The sequence below is a fragment of the Tubulanus polymorphus genome, chromosome 6 (genome assembly GCF_964204645.1).
Source record: "Tubulanus polymorphus chromosome 6, tnTubPoly1.2, whole genome shotgun sequence".
Lineage (NCBI taxonomy): Eukaryota > Metazoa > Nemertea > Palaeonemertea > Tubulaniformes > Tubulanidae > Tubulanus > Tubulanus polymorphus.
The window spans coordinates 5,805,084-5,831,209 of NC_134030.1; the positions used below are offsets into that span (position 1 = coordinate 5,805,084).

General features: G+C 39.1%; 1 protein-coding gene across 2 annotated transcripts; it reads left to right on the forward strand.

Annotated features, from left to right (window-relative positions):
• The first annotated feature begins 3,631 nt into the window (after positions 1-3,631).
• LOC141907527 (sex peptide receptor-like) lies at positions 3,632-25,135 on the forward strand. Of its 2 annotated transcripts, none has more exons than XM_074797199.1 (3): positions 3,632-3,688; positions 22,093-22,153; positions 23,585-25,135. In XM_074797199.1, exon 3 carries the CDS (start codon positions 23,722-23,724, stop codon positions 24,898-24,900), a length of 1,179 nt encoding a protein of 392 aa, XP_074653300.1. In that variant the 5' UTR covers positions 3,632-3,688; positions 22,093-22,153; positions 23,585-23,721; the 3' UTR covers positions 24,901-25,135. The 2 variants fall into 2 exon arrangements, with proteins under 2 accessions (XP_074653300.1, XP_074653301.1); XM_074797200.1 differs by lacking the exon at positions 3,632-3,688 and adding an exon at positions 12,685-12,736.
• The last annotated feature ends 991 nt before the right edge of the window (positions 25,136-26,126 follow it).

Consider the following 26,126-nt stretch of genomic DNA (forward strand, 5'->3'; position numbering starts at 1 on the left):
TATTTATGGCGCGCGAAATGATAGAAAATCGGTTCGGAGTTTTTTTTACGTCCGTCAAAATGAGGTGAATAATGTATATGTACGTTTTCCACGGCGAGGAAACTTATTCAGTTTATTTCTGCCCGAATGGACATTCGACATCGGCGTTGAATTTTGAGAAGGTGCTCGGGGTTGGCGTACAGAAATAGGCTAAAACCGTTTAAAAACCTTTTATCGTAATTGGATCCAAAAAATATAATCGTTACGCCGTATCCACATTGTCTAGAAAGATTAATGTCGGTTGTTTGTTTTGGGTTTGTTGGGCTTTTTTTCGAACGGATCTGGGTTTAGTGGAAAATCTGCTCGTAATGTATTAATTGCTCGGTATGAAATTGGAATTCGTTTGAAAGCTTTCTTGAAGAAAGGTTATTAGCGGTACAAGACGGCGTCTTTGCCTGACATTAATGCGGTATTAGAGTCATTTTGAGCATCTTCTTGGCTTATTGCGAGCTTGCTCATTTGATTCAGTAGCGGGCTGTTGAAATATGATCTGTTCCTTGGATAATGACACCATGCTATCGCAATTATGATTAGTTTTTGACATGGAAATAAATCGAGTGCTCAACTCCTATAGTCGCTGCTCTTAGTCAGTTTGCCAATTATTTCCAAGTTGCAGAAGCGGCTATCGCTGCATGCGCATTAATAATAACAAGCCGAGCCAAATGATGTGGACAAAATGTAAAATGATGTCGCGGCGGATGCATCAGCTTGATTAACTGCTACACGAGACCTTCCAAAAATAACCTGAACTTCAAGTTTCCAATTCGATAAATCTTCAACGATGATCTTATTTCAAAATGGACGTTGCTCGTACGTACACGGACGGACGTGGAGTGAGCAGATGTTACGGTCTGATGTTCTTGATCGATGCGACGATAGATGATGCACCTACGAACATCGTTATGAGATGGGCTGCTGTTTATTCTTAGATTTACGTCCACACTTCAGCATACGAGTCCAGGACAACGAGATGATAGAGCCTTTTGATGTCGCGCTCGTGACATGTTCTCCTACGGTATTTATACGCCGACGAAAAACTACTCCAAAACATCAATGCGATGTATTCTTTTGTTTACTTTTTGCCCATTCATCCCTCCGTTGGTAATAACCGGCGTCCTCGACTGTACCGCGCATATGGGTTGTATTTTTATACATGCAACGAAGAGGGGCTTTCAGTATTAGTCATTTATAGAATTAACGCCCATATGGTGTCCTTGGTGTTTTTCCATTTGAAGACATTCGTCAGTCCTTTCAACCAGTTCTCTTGACCGCGGATGAATACAAAGAAGAAACGTGGTTGACGTATAAAAATTCATCTAGTGTCTATTGTTGACAGGAACGAAATCCGTCATAATTCGACGAAAAAAATTGTCGTTTGTCTCCTGTCGCTCAGTTCACTTTGGAAGATCTATTCCATATATAGTGTATGAAAATCTTGACGCACAGAGAATGCCGCGGTGGTCGTCGCCGCCGAGTTTGAGATAATGTAATCAAGAACAGTTTGACAGGTTAACCCGAGATAATCATCAGGAGATGGGAAGATTTGATTATATGAAGGTGAATTCATCTGATGTGAATAACATTAGTTTTCATGCTGGCCACCGGTCTGGCGTTCAGTCATTGTTCCGTCCAGCGATAAAAAAAAACGTATTCCAGTGGGCATATATGTTCCCGACAGTCACGGATATTAGCGCTGTCGAAGTCTAGTCTATATGAATTTACGAATATCATCGTCCGTTTATTTCGTCATGATTAACTCTATAAAGCTTCAGAATTGCATTTTGCGTCAATACCCAGCCGCCCCGGCCAGAAAAAACATTAAGCTAAACCAACGCGCGATAGAATAATCGCTCGGTACCGGTTGTCAATATAACATTGGCAGGTGCCTGTTAATTTAGGCAAGAAAGCAACTTTTCAAGAACACCAAACAGTTTTGATATCAGGAACCCGGTTCACAGACCGACTTAACGTATCATTAAAGTTCCATTAGTATTGTGTTATCGTGACAAATGAAACTTTACGTCGAATCGACTTAAAGTTTCATTTGTCACGATACGTCAAAATGAGACCCCTGCGTCCATATATTTGTATGCACGATTACCAACCGTTCAACTATAGGTGAGGTGAAGGAATGCGTCAAAACTTAGAATATCAGTTCTTGAATCTTTTTCGGGGAGCGGTTTTGCAAAACGACTAAAACTTCACCGGTAATGATATAATTGTAATGATAGTAATAACGATAATCTTTGTGCAGCGTCTGTTTCATTTAAAACATGTTCAACGGTGAAACTGCAGCTTACAGCCCATACATAGAAAAGCACAGCATGTTTTTATACTGCGTTTGTGTTCAGATCATCAATTTTCCGAATCTCTGCATCCAAAGACTTCTACGCGATAACGTCTAGTGCATCTAGGTCTGCGAAACGCCCCCTGGTTATTACGATATACTTATATCGTTTCGTTATCAACCGCCAGACATGCGGCAGCGATGCAGTTTGGGGTTGGTATGTATCACATATAACGGTAACAATAAATTCGAAAGATAACGAACAAGAGCTTGCTTGTAACGGTATCTAACGATCACGGTATTTAAACAACATAAAAACGCGACCATCGATTAATTAGCGATGAAAACCGCTGCACGCTTCGGGGCTGCATCAAAGAATCTTGGAAATATATTTCACCCACATTGCTTCTCTTCAAGTCTCGATCAAAGATAAAATCGATTTTTGTTTTCTTAATATCAAAATTCTATCCATATCCAAAATTAGCCCATCGTGTGCATCGTGATAGTCGATTAAAAACCTTCATTTTAGATCACGAATTATTAGAATCGATGGATAGACGTCATTTCTCATTCAAATGAACGAATGTTTTAAGCTAACGAAATACAAAAGGTTTAATCATTCAAACGAGCACAATAATAATTGCATTCATTTTTATATGTCATGCAAACAAGGCTCAGAATATGACATTGTCGAACCGAAACAAAAGTAGACAAAAGCGAAACCGCTTCCAATAGATAGATTTAGTTTTCAGTTCGTGCATTTTTCTATTGACATTTTTCTAAACAAAGTCAAGATCCAAATAACTTAAACTTCGCCTCTCAATTAGTGTTCCATGAACTGCGAGCTTTGTTTTGAAAACTTTCACCCAGGAACCTCCCTTCCCTCGTATATAGAGAGCACAGTCGCATGCGGCTGGATCTTTGTTTTTTGTAGATAAAATCGCTTAAAACTGAATTTCGAATTGTCACCAGCTGTTATTTTAGACTGTTGTCTTCTATTCAGCTGCTTGTATATACACTTGTTGACGAACACAAGCAAAATCTGATCGTTTTATCGGTGATACCGACAGCAGAATGCAACATGTAAGTTGCATTCGCGAATCATGCATACGTTGGCGGGCTGCCGTGATCGCGCAGCGAGATCTTCGACCGATCGACAGATTGTATCAATTTATTCGCCGGCATCTGTGCCGTCGGTCCCGCCGTACACGCCGCGCGATTCCCAATCTGTGCTGGCTGAAATAAATCACATATCAATCAGATCTTTTCATGTTTTAACGATTAACTCAAGCGCCAGGTGCCGTCGTGATAATGCATTCTCGACAGTAGACATTCGGGATATATTACCAAAGAACAACTGTGGTAAGTACTACGCTTTCGCTTTTCAGAACGTTAAAATATTATTATTGACACGCGATAGCACGTTCGAATTCACAATTTGAAAGCAGCGCGGCGGCGGCGGTGAGTGCTCTCTCCAGATTCGTTTTAGACAGAAAATTCGTCGAATGACGTCAGGTGGAAATAGGTGGGTTTCGTATAAGTTTCTCTATCATCCGTCAATCTGCGCGAAACGCGTAGTGTTTCTAACTGTTCCTGTCAGGTGGTGGAGTATCCTCATCAGTTAAAAGCGTTTAACTTGTCAAACAACTCTAGCATATCTGCAGTATACTGACAATCTGAACTACCTGAGCCACTCTTTTAGAAGTCAATGCTTAATTAACTTTAGTAAAACAAAACAGGACGAGTGATAAGATTTTAACTATTTCCCGGAACACGGCCATTAGCCCGTTCTACTCTATGGCTTATTGTTGAATTGCATCCGCCGCTTGAATATTGAGGACGTGGTCATCTTTTTTTCTTTTTTAGTTTCTAATCAATTTTTTGTTGAGATGCTAGTATCCGTCGCCCAGTTTATCATGAGTAGTAATAAGTAATAGATATAGTGTTAATTGTTAATTCGACGACCTTGGGATCGGAATAAAATGAATCGCGCTGCTCTTATGTCTGGCTGTAAAGTTTCCGATACATAGAATCATCGGTTTGTTCGTATTTGGATTACCTCATTGCTTTGAATTGTTTCTAGAAAAGTAGGTTGTATGTCTCAGTTCCGAAGGGTCTATCTGTAAAATATCGTAATGGACTTTTTTGTCATATTCGCTCCTTATTCGCTTCAAATATGATCGGACGCGTGTTTGCTCATACAGAAGGTTGATCGTCGTTCCTCGCTTCTTTTTTTATTGTTTTCGCGCGTGTCGGTGGTCGACATTGATCCGACGATGGACGTGATGCAGTTATACTGTTAGGTCGAGAGAAAAAAGCATTCTTATTGCAACGCGCACGGTGACTTCAAAGCGGCGATAATTTGTCATCAAGAGAAAATTTATTCGAAGGTGAAACAAGCAAGAAAAACAACACTGAAACCATATCATATACGTTTATAGTTGAAAATATTTGGAAGCATAAGAAATTTGCAGAGAGGGTCGCGTCTGTTTAAGATCAATATCAACTTGCTTGCATTGATGTTATTGAAGCATTGGCCGTTATTAACAAACATCAATTGAAGACTTCGTTAATTGACTTCGTTATGTAATAATATGCTAAGGGTTTTTATACACGAATTGCAGTTCTATTTGATGTCGAAATGTCGAATGCACTCATGAACCGAGTTACCTTACCGTTTGCTTATTTTGCGATCATTTAGTTCAGTGGTTTGGGGTTTACTGTTACACCGCGCCGATGGCATATAACTTCGATGTTGTTGAAATCGTATTTACATTTTCCGCGTATTTACTTGGACACTGGCGATGATTAAGTCATTTAATAGCAAAATTCAACATCCCTTCGGCGGAATTACTCGCGCATAGTAGTGATAATAGTAATCGGCAGTTGGCTGGTGTAGTCGGATGGGCAATATTTCAACCGGCGTGTGTTATGTTATAGTAAAACATCACGCTTAAATTAAACACACAGGAGATATGTTTTACGCCGTCGGTTACACAAGAACATTTATCACGTCATTTTGATGATAAGCATCCTTCGAATAGAACCGTCATTTATATATGAAGAGCGTTGATCTATTTGCGTTTAATTTGACTCGTAGCGCTTTTCGACAATGTGAATTACTGCCCGGAAACCGACTTTTCATATGTCGAGTATTTCAGTATTTACGATTATGTTTTTGTTCATTTCGTCTGTTCACGAAACATCGAAAATTATTGGTAGCATTTATCGGCGATTATCGTGATTATTCCTATTGTAATGCAACTCTTAAAACCTATCTTTTTCTTCAAGCTCATTATATAGTTAACCACACTTAAATTATGTATCCATGTTCTATGTAAGAGCCTTAAAGCAGTGTTCATTTAAAAAGGCACCAAATATGATAGATAATGATAAAAATAATTTATTGGCAAAAGTGCAATACTTAAACTAGTCTTTTGAATACATCGCCGCATTCAGATAGATGTTAAGCTTTAAGATTTAGAAAGTAGCCATTGTGAATGAGAAGATCGATAGAAGTAGACCAATGAGTGCAAAATTCTGTCAAAAATCTATACTTCGATGCGTAATTAAGAGAATAACATTTATCAAATCATTATCCGCAGCAACGTTTGTCTCCTCGGGTGTGTCGTGTGTTCAACTTCGTGTATATATATTTCATCCTACGCTTTATAAGATAAATCTGTCAGTCTTCAAAATAAAAATAATGTAAAATTGCTTCTGCTAATCATTTGTGTTCGTTTTAAGGACTCTTCATGAGAACATTGTCAATATTCAATCAAATGCGTCCGTCTTTGATGCGTATAACGCATAGCGAATTTCTATACGCGCATTTTTCTGTTATGTGTTTTCTTAGCAATAAACTGCCGAGCAATAAATCTACATCTTGCTGCAAATGTGTCTGCGTTTCGCTGATTCAGTTATAATGATTGAAAACCTGCGGAATGTATTTAGATCGCAATTAGTAACCGGACCATTTTGCGGCTCCGGTTAAAACCGTAATGCCATCACCTTTTCGCGCAAAGGGCGTTTTCTCCCGCTTACTAATTTGGTTTCGCTAACATTAATCTTCATTTCGTGATATATCCGTTCGTCCTTTGAAGCTGGAGCGTCTTTAGTGGCGATGCTTCAATCGGCAACGCCGTCTTAGAATAAGCAATCAGCAAATTAGATACGATATTAAGGTTTACCGGTTACCATTATATTTGTTATTAACTGAGACTTCATGTAAGGAATTACATTAGCGCCTGTTTGTCCCAGGTATATTAGACAACCGTGAGTCTTCGTTATATTGAATTACTCCTGCAAAGAAGAGATTGCCGCGGGATTTCAAAAACTGGTTTGAAGCCGGGCAACAATTACTGGTGGTGTGATTTATAAATTTACCGCATTATTATCGCTATTTGAATCTGTAGTGTTTGTGTGTTGACTGGACGATGTGATGTTTCTTCACCGCAAATTCTCCCAAGGTAAGCACACAAAATACAGCGCGATGATACGCAAATAGTTTGACAGACTTCAGGAACCACTGCGCGGAGACTGATCCGTGATGTCAATCCGTAAGTGTGGATGGACACAGGTTCCGAAAACTAAGTTAAAGGAACGCAGAATCTATGGCGGAAAATGAGTATTGCCACAAATATAAAAAGGAAATAATATGAAAGTTTGGTGGTACCCATAGAAAAGGCAATTTTACAAAAGAACTGATGGGCCTAAACTAAATTAAGCTACCTAACTGCTTCTTATTTTTGCGCAGCATTTCAGAAATGCAGTCATTTCATTGCAGGAAGGTTTTGTTGTTTGTGACCTTTCCGGGAATCGCATTTCATTGGTTCAAACACAAACGTTCAACGAACGACGTGTTCTTATTTCAATCGTTCACTCTGTCTCGGGTTTATGGGCGAAAGCCCCAACCCTCCAGCCAGTCCTGGAAGTGATTTTATCCACAGTGATCCACGAGTCTGTAGCTACATTCAACTGTGCTAAAATGAGGGGCCAGTTGCTCAAAGGTTGGTCAAAGATGACGGACGGATAAATACCACAGTGACGATGAACATTAATTTGTCACTATGTCAACTACTGGTTAATTCTAACCAGCCTTGAGCAACGTCCTAGACACGAAAGTTCTTGATGAACCCAAACCCCGCCACTCGTCCGGAATTTCGACGCTTGATGGACTGATATTTTTGATTTATCGGAGTAAACATTTCGAAACATTATTTTAGGGATGCGTAACGCACGTTATTGAAGGCCAATACAAATAAGCGCGCACCTGCTGTCACTTAAGCAGTAATGAACATATTTGTTCAAACATAATAACGGCCATTACAGTTGCGGATTGAGATTATTGGTTCCGTTGACACATCATTTATAATACCAACGTGCACAATTTGGATTGGAATGCAAATGATTTAGTCGACGCGTTCGATACAAGTTGTGATTTGATTAAAATAAGAATATGTATATATTTCATACTTTTCGCGGAATGAAGTGCGTTAAATCCTTGTGAAAAATGGATCAATTTGTGCCGGGTTTAAGCGATTAATTTTTTCCTGTCGAATGCACGTGCGAATTTAAAAAACGAAACAACAAAGAAAATATGAATACGAGTTTCCTAGACCTAGCGTATACAATATTTTTCAAGTAAGAATAACAATATTTTTCTAGTTAGAATAACGTTGATTTTCATATTCATACAGACTGTTTCGCTACCGTTAGTATGAAAAACAGAATCGCTTGAATAATGTTGAATATATACTTTCCGGTGGTAAAACATCATAAATCATAGATAGTTTCGGGGACAAAAATAAGATATCTTCCTCCTTGCAAATGATGAATAGAAAGAAAATAATTAGTGACCACGATGATAATGAGATATTAGTAATATACAGGACGATGGCGCCGTTGTCAGTAATAAGCCCCCATTTTGATGAATTAGGGTTGGAATACAGTAGTTTCGGTCGGTTCTTAACACGTCTGGGTTGGGTCATCCATTATCTTCTATTTCGTTCTTTTCATTATTCGATTATAAGTCGATCGCTAAAGTACCTAGATACAAGTTTTCTCTAATCTTCCACGTCACGTATAAGACTGTTACTGTCTCCATATATCTATGAGGACTCGCCTGCAGTATGTGTGAGTTAAGTTCGAAGTTCCAGATTTATCAAAATTAGTTGGTTAGAGTCAAACATTAACTCACTGTTGAACTGGGTGCTGTTCTAAACGCCAGTCGCTTTCAGATTCTCGTACGGTTTTATGTTCTACCTTGTTAACCGAAGGTAGTTCGTTTCTTGGTAGATCTGTTATTTTCCCTTTGAACCGCGTTTGATATTCAATCCAATTACACGTTGAGAATTCTATGTAAGCTAATCGCCTGATACACGAGATTCCTTTTGACCTTAACCATTTTGCAAAGAGCTTTTTTTAGAGGTTACTTTGCTGGATTCTTCAAGGTTTCGTTCACAATGTATATAAAGAAACTGAACAGTTGCACAGGTAAACGAATGGGAAAGGACTTACAATATTTTAGACCCTTCCTTCCAAGATAGCCACCTTCTGTGCGTATCCCCATATGACATTATCCAATTACCTTGATTTGAAAAGTGACTCCTCTGGTAGCCATGACTGATCCAATCACTAGCAGGCAAATTGATGTTAGGAGCTCAGACCACTATTCCAAAATCCCCCGCATCCTATGTTAAAACAAGAAGTTCAGGCGCGTAAATCCTGCTAATGGCTTCTAGGCCAGTATCGCCCCACACGCCCAACCTTACTTTGAAATGATCAAACCTTTTGAAAGGAGTCGTATTCCAGTACAGTTATACTAGTACATCCGAACCGAATATTGAAGCGAATCCCCACCCTATTTGGTACCCTTACTCCAGACCAAAACAATCCAGAGAATCCCTTATTTCATCATCAGTCTGTCGTACCTATAACCGAAATTCGTCACCTATTCTATGTGTAGAAGTATGGCAACATTTATGGGGACCTCCTTTTTATTCTTGGTACTTTTTTGGGGTCCTGTCCTAAGCATCTTGAAGCTACTAACCTTATAGAGGGGGGGGGGGTTAGGGGGATTTCTATGTAACATTATTTCTATTCTAATAAACGTATGGAATGTTTGGAGTTATTTCAAGGCACCTCTTACAGAATACGACACCTGGATCTACGTTTTCTTAATGCGTCGGATTTTATTCACCCAGGAGAGTTGAATGGTTCATTTCTGATGATCAAATTCCAGAATGGAATTCTAAACGTAACTACAGAATGAGTTCCTATTCTTGTGTGTATTTATCCTCTTCTCTTAGCGGTAAGACTTAACACAAACAACGCCAACAATCTTACATCGTTTGGTCTAAAATATTATTCAAAAGGCGGCTTTTCAGGAGCGAAACATCTGAATCAAGATTTACCGATTCGTCTATTTATTGAGCTCGGTTTTAATGCTTTCTTCGTACAATGCTGGCAATGCTGAGAGAGGAAACCTGAGCAGAAAATCTAATATAACTAAGTGGTTGATCGGACAATGAATCGTGATCCGATCTGGCCGCATATAATGCTTATATACCAGGAAAGAACCGGCACTTGTTCGCCGTATGAATAGAATGAAAGTATCATCCCTCGAGGTAATTAGTCCCATCCGACAGCTAGCCATAACAAATATCATCGTGGAAATCAGAGGCACCCATAGAAAAGCCAACTATACCAAAGAACTGATCGGTTGAAGATGAATAAAGCTTCAAATGCCTCTAATCTCGTTGCACACATTTCGCAAAAGGCACGACTCACTTTTATTGCAGGAACGTCTTGCCAACGAGACGAATTCTACGTGTGTATGGTATAAGTGATTTTCTCCAATGCTAATTTATACTACTAAGTGATACGTGTTATATTAGTGGCCGCTGCCATCTTGTTTTTGGATATAGGCATCCGGTTTAAAGTTTTGTGCGCGCATATTCTTGTCGATAACATATCATTCTGCGCATAATTCACGAACTGTTCTCGGTTATGAAAACATTAAAAATCAAGCTATTGCGGGGCCATTCTGTTGTTTTAAGATAGGCGTGTAAAGCGTGGAGCGGTGGTGAGAAGATATAGTCTAGGCCGTCCGTAATTAGGTACGATCGCGCGGCGCATGCTTGACACTGGCAGAGAGAGCAGGCTGGAGCGACTAATAAAATCGCTTTCTTGCCGATATTTGCTACTGATAAAAGGGAAATCCACGTCAATAAAACCGCTAATGAGGCTGTGGATCACCTTCGAAGCCATTCCAGAAACCTTTTCGTTTGAAAACCGACGACGAAACTATAATCGCCAAGTGAGGAATAACAAAGATAAATCTAGAGCGCAGTGCGGAGACGGGTCGCCGCATGTAAATAGTTGCAAATTATGGAAATAAAACGTTTATTCGATCGGATTTCGTACTAAAGACCTGAGCAGAAATTGACAAGTTGCGTTTAATCGAGTAAGTACGTCCGTAATTATGCGATGAATTTGCCGGTGATTGTCCACTGAGAGGCCGTGAAATTCCGGCCATATTTGCTTTTTGGCGTTGGCCAGATAAGAGTCTTTTATAGGCGACACATCAGCAAGGAATGATTTCCTAAGCCCGGGGATGACATTAATGTCTCCCCAGCAGCGTATAAACGCTGTTTTATAGCACTGTTGGTAAACTTTAGGGCCGATTAAGTCATTCTATTTACGACCGTATTGAGTAGGATATACGCACCCCTTAATGTGTATTGGCCGTAAACGGTCATAACGTAAAAACCAATATTGACGAAAAAAATGAATAGACGGTTGATGTGCAGTGGCAGCTCGGCATGCGTAACCGCATCTGTTCACTAAATGTGCAATTTGGTGATCGTTACTCGGCGCCATATTGCTATGATTTCGACGCCGCGTTTTTTCCCTTTTTTAATGTTTACGTCTGGTTGGTCGATGACGTTTTCACATCCATCTGACGCGCTGCGCGGTCATATCCTAAAAACTATAATCGCGCAGAAGAATATCGTTTCGCCGGGATTTCCTCGGAAAACTGCGCCGTTTGTAGATGGAAAATCAGTCGGCGGGTTTTTCATTTCGCCTCTACAGCGATCGTGTAGGTTAAACATCGAGACAGTTGCGGACATCGATTCTAACGACATCAATATTTTCATTAAAATTACACACACACAAATAACACACAAGCACATGCGGATTTGAGTGGCGTTTCGTTCCTCGTAAAACTGTCAGGAATCTAATAAATTTCTCAGTCGCGGCGTTTGAAACGTGAGATCAACGGGCTAGCTCGTGGACTGATAATAGCTCAAAGCCACCAGACCGGGGTTTGAACCGTTGCCGCGTTCGGTTGTCGTAACATCTCCGTAATCTTTGTCAAATTTCATAAAATGAAGATAATACGAAAGATCCCTTCGATCTAAATTGATTTCTCATCGTCAAATGACAACAATCTATTAGGTTCTGCTTTCGTCAGTATAAATCAATTTTCTATGAAAATTCGACGACGACTATCTATAGAGATTTATAGATCACCAACAACGATCTACACAGCGTATAAGTGAATGAAGAAAAAATTGGCTAATAATATTATTATCATAAAATGGACCCGGGTGAAAACAACAGCTGGGAGTCTTTATTATAGATTGATTGGCGCGTGGCGTTCGAGGTATATAAATAGTAGTTGTCAAGCCCCGATGATAAGGAAAGGTTATTACGAAAATAACATGCTTTTATAGTTCGCTATTCTCAGAGAAACGAACTTACCTAATGCACGTAAGCACGGTCTGTCCATTAAACGATTGTCTTTCTCAAGCGATTCATCTTTCGCCATTGATTTTTATAATATGTTGATCTATTATCGTGTGCAGGTCACAGGTTCGATCTTGAATATCGGGGTAGGAAGAGATGACTGCCGACAGCGCTGCCAGCGTTACTAGAAACAGTCACTAGGCGGCAGCACCCTGACTTCAGCTCAGTTCGTCTTCATAGATCCGCGGTGATGTCATTTTTTCTAACTCCCAGACGAAATTGCGTCTTGCATTTTTTCCAAATGTTTTTATTTGAGATGAACTGCAGACGTTGTAACTCAAGGGATTTCACCAGGAAAGCAGAAGCTTTAACTGGTAACGTTATAAAAGCAGTTTCCAGTTCGACACAGCACATGTCGGGATTCTTCTTGAAGTTTTCTAAGCCACGAATACAAAGGAACTAAATCGTGTAACAGATTCTTACCGTGTAAAGTGAAGCTTATGAAGGTTATGAAGAAATACGTGATGGTAACTGAATCTTCTAAGGATATATTTGGGAACTTTACACTTTAATTGGAGCCAATTTGAATCACGCACGTATGAATATTCGATAGATCTTCTGGTAGAGTTTATCGGTTAGCGGACTCGATGAGACAAGGTAATGCATAAAGATTCATTGCCTTTTTCTTAGTTTACATTATGATATCAGTCGTACTGTTTTCCTCTGAGTTAAACATTGTCCGTGGGCGCTTTTCTTTTTTGTTTTCTGTGTTCGGATGGATCACTTTTCACCTTGTTCTTAGAATGTCAACCGATAAGGGTATCATTCTGATGCCATATAATAGGGCGGCATCGCTATGCCAACGAAATGTTCACGTGAAACCTTTGACGTTTCTTAGTAGTGTCGCGGGAAAAAAAGTTCTCCATACCGGGGCGGGCGTTCATTTTATACAAAGTAACAAACTCGAAACGTCAAACAGTCAGTGCAGGTAAACATTAATTCATTGCCACTCGTTACCAGTCATTTCAATCTTGATGGAAAACGATACCGAGTGAATTCTTTCTTCATTACCCATTCTACATCCTACTGCTATGTCCCATTAGATATAAGCCTAACTTGAACTGACTATATAGGTCTTGCATGGACGTCACAACACATTTTCGACACAAGACACATGCTAGATATTACCGAACCATTAATCGGCGATTGCTAGTTCCAACCAGTGAAAAATACAATCATGTGATCATTTGATCGACGAATTTATGCTGCAAATCAGTCTCCGCTCCGAATTCGCCTAAATGTGTCAACCTTGGTCGCATTCGGAAAAACATACGGCGAACAATTCGCCGAAGAAATTCGCCTAATCTGCCATAAGCGTTAGCGGCGCTTGACGATCAGTTTTGACGCGTTGACGTCACATTTGAGACCGCTATACACGTTTAAAACTTTGAGATTGACAATAAACGAGCGAAGCGTTTGAATTTCGAGTTTAATTAGTTGATACGTAGAATATTACTTGAGTTCTACCTAACATAATACAACATCCATTACAGCGAGTCTTTGTCAACATTTCGCGTGCGAATGACCATAAATCTTATCATTCTATATGTTATTAGATCGGGTCGACTCGTGCAGATCAGATCGAGTGATTTCCTAATACACATATAGGATTTGAATCATATGGTATTCCCATCTATTTCCGCCACGCTCTCTTGCGTTTTAGCGATGCTTCCAGAGTTCGAAAAGTACACACCGATTTTATCGACTACAAACATGAATGCAATACGCATGCAGCGGAAGGAGCTTCTTCATTGCACGAATTTAAAAATAAAATCTATTCACGTTCACCTTATAAGGTTAATAAGGTGCCAACAGAAGTTCACCCTATGATTCAATTAAAGTATTAAAAGAACTCAAAGTTGACGACACTGATCGGCTTTTATTTAATTAAGATTGCACAGAGTAGAGCTAATGATTTCGGCAACGTGGTAATCACCCCTAATTCCCTCATCTGTGAACTACTGTGTCCTGATTACACGTCTTCTTTTCTACGCCCCAAAGTCGGAGGAGAAAATTAATCCCGGTGAAATGAGAATGAATTGAGGGATACGAAACAAGGAAATAACGTTTTGATTCACTTCGCGATACGTGCGTGCAGCTTGTATTGAAAAATAACGTGTTTATTTCACTTACGAAAACTATTTTGTTTTTTCATTCGGCTTTTGACCTTTAAAAACATTTATCACCATTTGTAACTAACCACGTCTCGTCTTAAGTTATCTAGCTAGCTATTCAATGTAGAGATTCTACCGTGAACTTTTGAAAAATAAACGTCGGTATGAAAACATCATACGCCGTTGGAAAACTCAGCCTTGGATTGGTGTTGATATATTTGTCATTGAGGTACCACCAAATAAGTGTTATCATTTATACATATGCATGTATATATGTTTTTCGGCAGTTTAACAGAACATTTTCGCCTTTGCGATGTAATTGCTCCCCGAGTGTGACATTCTGGCGTGTTTAGCTACCACTAGAGTTTCAGCAGATTCCGCGATTCCGTGATAGATTCTGACGAATATTTACGACCGTGTTCCCTCGAAAGTGCATTTTGCTATGTGTGCGCACTACTCTCTCCTTTTTTGCGTCCGAACAAATCATCGTATGGCGCTCTCTCTCTACCTATTAGCGTGATTTACATCGCGAATCTCTGTTTCTGGAATTTTTTTAAAAGAAAGACAGAAAGACTCCAACGAGAGTTTCCAGACGTATGTTTTCGTCGAAATTTTATCGAATAAATCCATCAAGTACCCATTAAAATAGTGCACGCTTTGTTATTGTACAAGTCGCATTAATGAGCCACGTGTCATTAAAGAACACCGAATGAATCGGTCATAATGCGCGCTTTCTCTAAACGAAATATATTGAAATACGATTTGACATGAAATGTATAATTGTCTCTCTTACGGTGTATATAACGTAATAAAGAAAATATGGAACGAGTCTCCTTAATCGCGACTCGATATCAAATTACATCAGATTCTTTGGGTAAATATGCATACAGTTAATCGATGATTCAAAATGATACGTTGTATTTACCGTTAAACAAGTAAATGGTGACGTCAACGTGCTTGATCTCTATACTATGACACACTTAACTTTTTACGGATTTTCTCGGTTACTGCCCACTCAAAATCTTAATATATGGTATTATACCGGTGTCAAAACGAGGATCCACTGTGTTGCAATAACAAACGCCATTAATAGAGCTCGTTCATGACAGACGACAATCTTAAGACGATTGCAATTCGACGATCCACATTAAATGTGCATCAGATGACCCATGTGAGTCGTTAGTATGGCAAACACAGCTGCGCGTCCTAACTAATAAAGAAAGAAAGCGAGCAAGTGATTTCCTATTGGCAGGAATCAAATTAATATTAAATTGGCTATCGCGGCGATGCTATCAGACAATTTCTGTCCGCAGTCCCGGCCTCCCGGCGTTTACAGATTCTGCGCCAGATATCCCGAGAAAGATGCGAATCTAAATATTGGTGTACAAGCGAATATTCGCGCAAGACCCTTCGCGATTTCTCCAGAGAAAAAACCAAACGGTTCCTTGTCATTCATCGAAATTCGCGCGTTTATATGATGTTTCGTATAGTACGAGACGACAAACCTTCTCAATAACTTCGCTTTCGTGAATCTGATCTTCGCGTATTCAACATCCCGCCCTGATCAGACTGCGTTTTATTCTATGTATCATGTTGAATAGCCATATCTTTTGCATCTTAACATTCGAACTATTTAATCTGCAATAACGTAAATATTTGATTAACGCTTGATGTTCCGGCGTGCATAAAATGACAATATGGACCCCGCTAAAACAAAATGACTTATAACGAGTGATGACGGTCGCTATTGTCCAGAGTAATTACAGAGAAGACTTTCAATCAATGACCGCAGCGGACTCAGCTTCTCGATCCCGTTACAGTCGTTAATCTCTTCATGTCCTCGTCGCTACCCCAGTCCCAATCATTGCCGGACTCGTAAAATCAACTTCGGCATCTTGCGTTATTGAGCTCTATTAATCTGGCGTTAATATTTGTCGCGCTTCGTACAGAAAATGTAGATTGATTAACGAGATGACACCCAACTCGTCCGTGATGACCATTAATCCATATAAAGTATTACGTTATTCGGTATGAGAAAATATGCACATTCAGTTCGAAGTAGTTCCCGCTATAGTCTCATTCGCAGTTAAAACATTCGTTCATGCTAAAGGTTGGTGGTTAATGGATTTTGAAAGTGGATAATGAACAAGAGCCATTGCCACATATCTTACGTAATACCTCACCTTTAGATTGTGGAGTAAGTCAATTTACAGTTAGTTTTTGTATAGTTTTTGTAGAGACATATTATGCCCTTGTGAGACGAAAAATGTTAATTCGACCAATGCGTAGAATCGATAGCCTTTAGGGAAATTAATCACCGTGAAATCTTTTACACATCTTGAATTGAAACGTGTTCAGCATACAAAACGACGCATCAAGGACGGCGTTGTGAGATGTCCAATAATATCACCGAGAAACAACGGGAACGAACGAGAAACAACGGGATCGCGGTGATGATGATAAAGGCCGCTTTGTAACTGATTGAAAAGCCGATAATCGCTAATATATAGTGAGTTTGGTTTAACATTTTGAAGTGCTTTCTTTTTAATGTTGTAATGGCAAATAGTGGCATATCATATTCATCGTCGCATTTACGTATAAACCGAAGGGTAATTATATACAGACGAACATCTATGAAACCAAAAACTCAATACATACATAGCTAAAACAAACCGATATATGCATCTATCATGCGCTTAGATCCATATCAGGATATACGCTATGTTTGTTCAGGTTCAAAGATGAACAAACGAGATATGAATTGTATTTGATGAATTTTATTGTATTTTCGACGGTTTCCAATCACACACATACATAAACACGACAAGCACACTCACGTCTAAATTGAACGTCATTGAACGATTAAGCAGCCGACATTTTTAACCAAAGCAGTGGTATGTATCATTTCTCATAGGCCGATATCATAAACAAACGAAAATTATTCAGTGCTTGGTCACATTTCCCAGACCTTAAATATAATCATCGACCATGTATACATCCGAGTAATTTTAGCTGGTTATTGAGTTATATCGGCGGTTATACGTGGAGTCAGGGTTTTGTAGTTTTAATTTTCTGGTTTTGGATAAAAAATCGCCATCTTTCAATACACAGATTATTCGTTGTAGAAGATAATATAACAGTAGTCAAAATAAATTCAATACCATGCATAATGAAGAAAAATATATCTTCGATTTGAAAACTCTTCCAGTCATCGTCGAGATAGTTGTTTATAAACGTAGTCCTGTCCTTTTCATTGCGTGGCAGAGATACAGGCCACAGCATGAATCTTGATGATCCTGGTACATATCAAAGAATATCGTTTCTTAACGAGTCTGTTTACGTTGATGTTATGATTGTAAATTATGCAGTGACAAGAGAATGAACGCTTTTAAAAGCCTTTGATCTTTTACAACATGAATATCGAAGTTTAATACTGAATTCTATTTCGTACTGATTAATGTGATGCATCTCGTTACTTTCTCCAGTTTGAAGAAGACAGATTTTTCCAAAGGAAATCCAATTAAGAAAATCGCCCTAATTTTAGACAGTCGGAAATGCGTAACGAACATGTTTAATTGGCTTAAGCCCTACCTACATCGTACGTCAGCTCTCTTCCGGTTTAAGTGCAGTCACACGGTCTCAACATCTGCCGAGACCTTTAAATTAGAAATAGTTTAGTTCATGGTTCATTTTAGTTCATGGCTCTACCTTAAAGAATCGCTTCACCCGTTAGTAGGGATAAAGATTAAAATCATGTTTACCGAATATACAATCAGCAATCGCATTATTGTTCCATAGTTTTAATTATATCAAAATCCTCTATATACATTCACCGGGGTATTTGAGCCCACTTATATTTAATAACATGTCAAACATAATCTTCTTTGCTCCTTATCTTTATCTGCCCTGTTCCCGATATAGCTACTTCGTTTTTCGATCTCGGTCGAAATCTTGATCTGGCAGGATATTGGTCGGAGTATCCTTTCCGATCGGCAGAATTTCCCGCATTACCTCGGCAATGAGTATTCAGGAAGACATTCTCGTTGTATGTAAAAATCGTTATTTTGAAAAAGTCAAACATAATACCTCCAGATTGGACACGATTACGAGCGCTCATCCTCACAAGATTGAAAACGTCTTCGACGAAAACGAAAAAATTAGTCACTTTAATTAGGATAGATCCCGATTTTTATCATAAGAACTGCGGCTTACGACTGGCCTAGACATAGGCATCATTTATACGCGTCTCAGATGATTAATTGAAGTATTTTTTAAACTAACATCTTCCATGAGAAAACGTGATCTGTAAGAATCTCAATAGAAATACCAGTATTATCTTTAACGAACAACTCGTACAGTTCTGATGGACATTCGTCGATACGAAAAAAGGGTTTTTCACTTCCGAAGTTGGTTCCATTTTTTGAGTTGATTCAAAAATCAAACCAGGCACTGAATAAGTTCCTGCTTATTTTCTCAGCAAATAGATGATAATAATGATAAATGTGTCTTATATAGCGCTAAATCAAGCGAAGCTGGTCAGAGCGCTTAAGTTTCCAGTATTATTACCCTAGCCTATAAATTCAAACCATGTATCAGTCATCTCTCTCTGGGGAAATGTAACATCAACTAATAAGCGTTCCGGAGTCATCTATCAGGCCAGGTACCCATTTACTCCTGGGTAGAGAGTGACAATGAGGATAAGTGTATTTCCCGGGGACGCTAATGTACGTAGTTCGAACCCCGACCTGGCAGACTCGAACGCTCTAACCACTCGGCCACACCGCTCCACCAGATTCATATTCTAGTTTAAGTATAGGCCTGCTCCTTACTTTCAATGAAGATATCCTCGGTTTTTTTCTATAAGTAGGAGGATTAAGGTTGAATGGAGCGGAGAGAGTTTCTTTCGATGCTCGATCAGGCAGAATCAATGAGTTCGTGTAACGGTTTGTTACGTTAGCAGACGATAAGAAGTAAAATCACGCGCATCCGATGGATTACCGTTGTCAAGATATCAACAAACGAAATCAATGTTCGTGTGTTGTTTGGTTTACATTGGGTAGCATAGCGTGTGGTTTTATCATCATTCATTCTTGATATTGCTAAATAAAAAATTAGCGCTAAATCTGTTTGCATGTCTGGAGATTCGACCAGCGCTGATCCAAAGCTAATGAAAACCAATAGGTGTGAGAACCAAACGAATTACGTAACCGAATACTAAGAAACATTAAGACAAAAAAAAATTTTGAAGTGAAATTTTGAAGAATTTGAAGTGAATTCCTGGATTTATTTTTTCTTCTGGATTTTTTTGTGACTTTTTCAATTAAATCCTGGGCAACCGTTTTCTATTTGTGTAAGGATATCTGACACCCGGGGGACACAACAGGCTAAAGAACTTCAATCAAATGATACCATAAAAACTTCGTATGTTTTTCCACGCCTAAAAGGATTAAGTAGCGAGCTTTGCTAGACACGTTCTTTGATGATTCTTCTCGAAGAGGATAAAAATAGTCATTACTTTATTTCTGTTGTCAACGAAATTAAGTATATCTTGTAACTGACTTCATGATTAAAAAGGACAAAGGACAAAGCTAACTAGGTGGTGTCTCTCGAAGTAATTGCTGAGACTATCCACCCTCAAAATGTGAGAGTTTGCCAGTAATTGAATGAAATGGGTGCAATTTCCTAAACAAAACAAAAATAAACGTCCAATTCGATTTAATGGATACACATCTGTGCATCCTTGTCGTCATCGCCAATGACACAATATTCATTCTACGCCGAATAATCATTTTAGGGTATGAAACGAAAATAAGATTGATCAAGGGGTAATTAGAAAGGAAAAGTAATGTAATGGTAACGGCGTTATCCTGCCAAACACACTACACCTAACTTCTAATACTAGCCGTCACTGTCAGCATCGAGTGTAACATTAACGCGTTGTTAACCACTACTTGGCTTCAAAACCGTTCATTATTGCGAAATGTTCAGCAAATACACGGTATTAACTCTGTCATTGTTTTAGCTCAAATAACCGAAGATCGCTTGACGTTTTCCTGTCAACGATACGCGCAATCAAATGGTAGGATACGTACTGACATCGCGGCGAACGTTTCAGGTACAGATGACGACGAGTTCTCCGCGTATTTGACCCGCGAGCCTAAACTATTCATTAATAATCTACCGGGTTTGAACGTATTGATCTGACTGGTCATATCGTCGTCGCCGCCGGTGTCATTACAAAATTCCCTCCTGCTCCACGTAAAGATTTGCGCCGAAACCGTATCAAATATTCTCAGATAACGTCATTGATATCCTTTCCTTTTCATCGTCGTCTATACTGACGAAAGATTAAGTGAAATACCTTAGGGAACGGTGTGTCCATGGCGCTATGCGATTATGTCGGATGATACCGCGTCTAAATATATAGGTAAAATGGGTGCAAAAAATGAATCAGAAATTATAGCTCAAACGGACATTGTTCTTGTTATGATGAGGTCGACCGCAATTTTCTACGGATTGAAAAACTGCGACGACAGTGAAAACGGATATGAATGTTGATCCCAGTATAATCGCTTTTGACGGGATTCTAATAGGAAAATCAATTACGAACTGTCGCCAAGAACGCACTATGTAATTTAAACCCTGTAGCTTCATCCTACATCTCGACGCAATATGCATGTGTCTCGAATTATACCCTAAACCAAATGCCAGCCTATTTTTATGATATTGGGTAGAAAGGGAATTGTGTCTCGTAATACCTTTGAATAATTGCTTTTTTCGTTAAAAGTTTCATAGAAGAGTCTAGTCGACACTCCTCATGGGAAATGAAAAATAGAAACGGCTGCAGCGAGGAATAGTATATGAATACCACGACTTGAATTACACGAACGTATAGAAAATCCCGATTAAAATAACTAATTCATATTGGTTTTTCGGGAATTATTCAAGTATATATATGGATTAGAAAAACTAATGTTTGATGAGGATGATTAGAAATATGAAGATAAAGTGGTTAATTCTCTGATGTCTGAAAGGTACATCCACAGTGCAGGTCTCAGACAGCGTAACAACATACTGGGTTCTATAGACAAGTGATTGTCTGTCTCAATAAAGTTTTGAAAATGGCTCATATAGAGTCAAACGTCAGATTCTCTCCTAGAGTTATCCATTTTATTGTGGGGTTTTTCACCGTAAGGTGACATAATCGTACGAACGAGTGTCCACGTAGCTGGTCACGTATTCACGTCAGAGTTGTCAGTTAGGATTTGACTCTTCAAGTTAGATATTTGAAAAATAACCACATTCAACTCCATGTTTAGATCGTATTCATAATCATAGTGTTGAGGGCCGTTTCTAAAGTTGCAACAGTCATTGACGCACTACCGCAACTTTAATGATGCGTTTAGTCATTTTTTTTTTGTAAACAAGCACCTGGATCGCGAAGACTTATACGCGTTAACGATAATTTGACACGTAGCAATAAATATCTGAAAAGTGCCTTAAGGCCGTCTTGAAAAGAATTTTAGTCGTGTAAATTTACTGAACATCGCAGCAAAAACATACGCGAAAGTTGTAACAACAAATAATTTTCCAGTTAAAAATGTGAGCATATTTCTACAACTCCCGAGGACTAGAATTCTATTTTAAAGCTATGTGATAAATTATGTGAATATGTGTGTAGCGTGCTAGGTGATAAATACGAGCCCATCTGATTAGCACCTTATAACATGCAATAGCTATTTTTGATGGGTGCAGCATCCATTTGCTTGACCACACGCGTTGTCAACGTCCCCAGCTTCATTATCATATATTGAATTATGAATTTGTGTTTCATTTTAGTCGAGATCGACACTAACGCTTGCATTCTTACAAGACAGAAGAATTTTCCTCGACGAATCGGGTGAGTTTTTTGCGCATATCGAGTAGTATAAGTCATGGATTAGTGTATTTTGTAAATAAGCATCCAAATCAATGGTATTGTTTCTGACGTAATCTGTCATATTTCGTTTTCAACATGTAGATATATTTTACCATAAGAAAATCTAAGTTCCCTACGCCATCTTAACGAGAACCTTATTTTCCATTCACTCATAATCCATCCCGTATGTCCAGTTCCACTGTTGTAAGTTTGAGTCTTAGAATTATATGATGTTAGAGTAGTTGAAGACTAAGCGATCAAATCTAACTCACAAAGTGTGGAACTATGGGTTCGGGCTAAAGGCCTTCTTATTCACGATTGTACGTCGAGTTTAACTAATAGTTCAAATGCTGTAACAAAATGAGATGTATCAATTCATTAGTAAAAACTAAAACTTTTGCTTGGCGTCAAAATATCATGAGGGTCAATGCGGATAGTATTGTAGTTGCTGTGTATCGTGATTGAATCCGGTGCAAACTTTGGATTCGAGCCAGACGCACACACAACAGTTGGAAATCCATTCCTTTGTTCCGCAGTGTTCAGCACTAGAAAACATTCATGAAAATAAATTTAATCAACATTTTGCGAAACCTCAAATTCAGTTCGAGTCCAGCCACTAGGGTATTGTTAGTACGCGCGCATATTATAGAAACATGCTTAGATCATAATTTCGTTTATATGCGGAAAAATATAAAGTTATTATTGATATTTGTACGACTGTCTGTGCGCCCGGCTCAATAAAAGCTAAGTTGTGTTTACGCCTACCAGAGTGGGCTCGACATCTATTGTCGCAAGTGAATCATATCTTACGGAAATACCCTAAGGTTGGTCAATTCGAATGTTTGATGATATATCAGTTTGTCTGAAAAATCATGAGAAATGCTTTTGTCTGTAGACACTACGCAAGAAATTGATTTTGCCAAAAGAAAGTAAACAGACTTTTCGAAATACGTATGAACAAGTTGCATGTGATTTGTGAAGATGTATAAATCTTAAGCTAAGAACCTTGTTGATCATTTCAATGCTTCGAAATTTCAACGTATCGTACGTATCGTAATATGAAAGTTAAACGAGAAATACCTGGAAGGTGAAGTTTGACTTGAATTCTACGGAGTGAAGGTGAACCAGTTAAGAGATCAAATGAGTATCAAGAACTCTGATAAACATGATAATAAGGACAAGGCTAGAGGTAAATGGCCTCACAGTAAAAATGTCAGTCTCAGTGACGTAAATAATTACTCAGCTAGTACTAGTGTTCATTGGATCTCTAAACAGGGAACAGAAACGACGTAGAATTAATTCCATATACTCGTCAAACCGAAGATTCAGTTAGATCGATCTTGATACGATGTATGTGGACTACCCTAATGAGTAGTCGTATTACATTATTTTAAGTGATTCTTTTCTTTGTAGAAATTCGTCGACATGGTGAAATGTGGATGATGTGATCGACCCGTATAGTCAGAGTTTGGTCGTTACTGCCAGGCGAAAATAGGACATACTTTAAAGTTTCAACGCATTTCTAAAAAACGGACACAGCCTCGCGAACCATGAGTAACGCGGAGGGTGTGACCGAAGGGTTTACTGTGGCCAGAAATTCTAACGAACATAATAACTTGGGTGTCAGTAACTCGTGTCTGATGGAATTGCCGGCGTTTGGCAATCTGATCAACTACAGAATCGTACTGAATGGCTACCTGACTCCTATCGTAATATTGTTTACAATAATCACAAACAGCTTAGTATGTCTCGTACTCCTGAAGCCGCACATGCGATCACCGACGAATATGTTGCTTGTGGCGATGGCCATGTCGGACACGTTTACCGGCGTGTTTCCCTCGCCGGCGTTCGTTTATTTCTACATGTTTGGGCACCATAAACAATACGTACCGTACGAGTGGTGTATGGTGAACGAGTATATAACAGGAGGAATACCAACTATATTTCACACCGCGTCCATTTGGCTGACCGTCGCGCTGGCCGTGCAACGTTATATATATGTGTGTCATACGTTAGCCGCACGGCGATGGTGCACCGTACAGACCGCCGTCATCGGTACTTTTATCATTTACATAGCTTCGACGATATGTCATTTAAGTAAATTCGTCGACACCTACTTCGAACCGATGGACTGTCCGAGCGTCGTCGATAACTATACATTGACAACGACGTGTTTGCCCGTAAAACGGGACTTCTTCGAAGAGAACGCCGTAGTATTTTATAACGTTTACTTGTGGTTCCGAATTATTTTTATACACTTCATCCCTTGTACCTCTCTCATCATACTGAACGCGTTGCTTATAAAAACGATGCGGGATGCTAAGCGCCGCCGCATGCAGCTGTTACGTCAGAACAAAAAAAGCGAATGCAAGAAAATCCAAGACAGCAACTGTACGACTTTGATGTTGGTCGCTGTCGTTGGCGTATTTCTTGTCGTAGAATTACCGTCTGGTATTGTGATAATGATATGGGTTATTGATGAAACTTATATGTTACAGATTTTAACTGAAAATTCCATCGGCTTGTTATCATTGTTCACCAACTTTTGTATACTGGTCTCATATCCGGTGAATTTTTTTATTTACGCCGGAATGAGCAAGCAGTTTCGCGACACGTTCAAGCGCTTGTTCGTCAAAGGACCGATGCCACTGGACCGCGAGCATTCGCAATACATGTCCCTTGCTACGGAAAACGGCCGGACTTGCGTCACCAACGAAACGACAATTTAAAAAAAAAGGAAAGAAACACAAAATAAAACTACCGTATAGGGTCGATTTTTATATGTTATCCACGATAACAATCTTCAGAGTTTCAGATGCTGATTGGTAAGAAAAGTAGACGACACTTTTTCATCATGTTTAGCACGCACCTGGTGAGCCAGAAGAGTAGACTTTTGATCATCGCTAACGCCGTTTTGAAAAGTACATCTGCTGCCCATTTTTGGCGTGGGTGTGTTGATACTGCGTGTTGTTTAAAGTAGTTAAGGATGGGTAGATGAAAATAGTATTGTTATAAAAAAGCTATAATCCCGAAAGAGTATATATAAAAATGTTATTAATGATATGAAAGTAGTATATATTTATTTAGATCCATCAGTGCCAGTTTCATGCTTGTGAATATAATGAGAAATCTCGCAACGTTGTGTGTGTGCATGTATGTAGCAAAAATACACTATCCATAAATTTGAACAGCCAAATTCAGAAACATTGAGTAACGGGACACCCGCGATTTAAGTTGAAAATCTAGAATTATATTTTTTTGAAAACATAGGTTGAATAGTCTAGAAAATGACGAATATTATAGTGGGTTTTCTTATTGTCTGAATACCATAATTAGTTTTTTGTTATTAGACGATCCTGTTCCGCAGTTCGTGAGTTATAGCTAACGGATAGTTAATTTTCGATGAGTTTATTCTAAGCCTGAATTCAGAACTGTGGAACTGGATCGAGAATGATAAGTTCGCATGTACATATTGATTATTATGAGCTTCGAGCGAACGAAAACATGAACGATTTTGTTTCAGGAACTTTAGTTTAGGCAAGTGCTGTATCTCCGCGAAAACGTCTTCCGTGTAGATGAAGATATGAAAAGGTCTGTCATGTCGGATTGCGTGCAGACATATTTACTGTCAGGAAAATTTCCCCTGAGAAATGCCGCGAACTTGATCGGTTTTAACATGTTAGACTTTATCGTGAAAGTTGATTCTGTAAGTTAGCGCAAACTCTCAAACATGTGTGTGCCTCCCTCTTTCTCATCTGTAGCATGTTCATCCCTTTATATTGTTAAGACGCGAACGGTCTTTGTTATGTGTACATAATTGATTGTACAAAAAAAATCCGAGGTAAATATCGGCATGTCGGTGTGGTGGTTAACGCGACGATGGCGTCACAAAAAATAATCACCGCCAATTTACGCCAAATTCCCTGCTGACTGTGACTGGACGGTCGCTCTGCGG

Coding starts and splice junctions, on each gene's coding strand:
- LOC141907527 (XM_074797199.1), top strand. CDS start 23,722: ATGAGTAACGCGGAGGGTGTGACCGAAGGGTTTACTGTGGCCAGAAAT.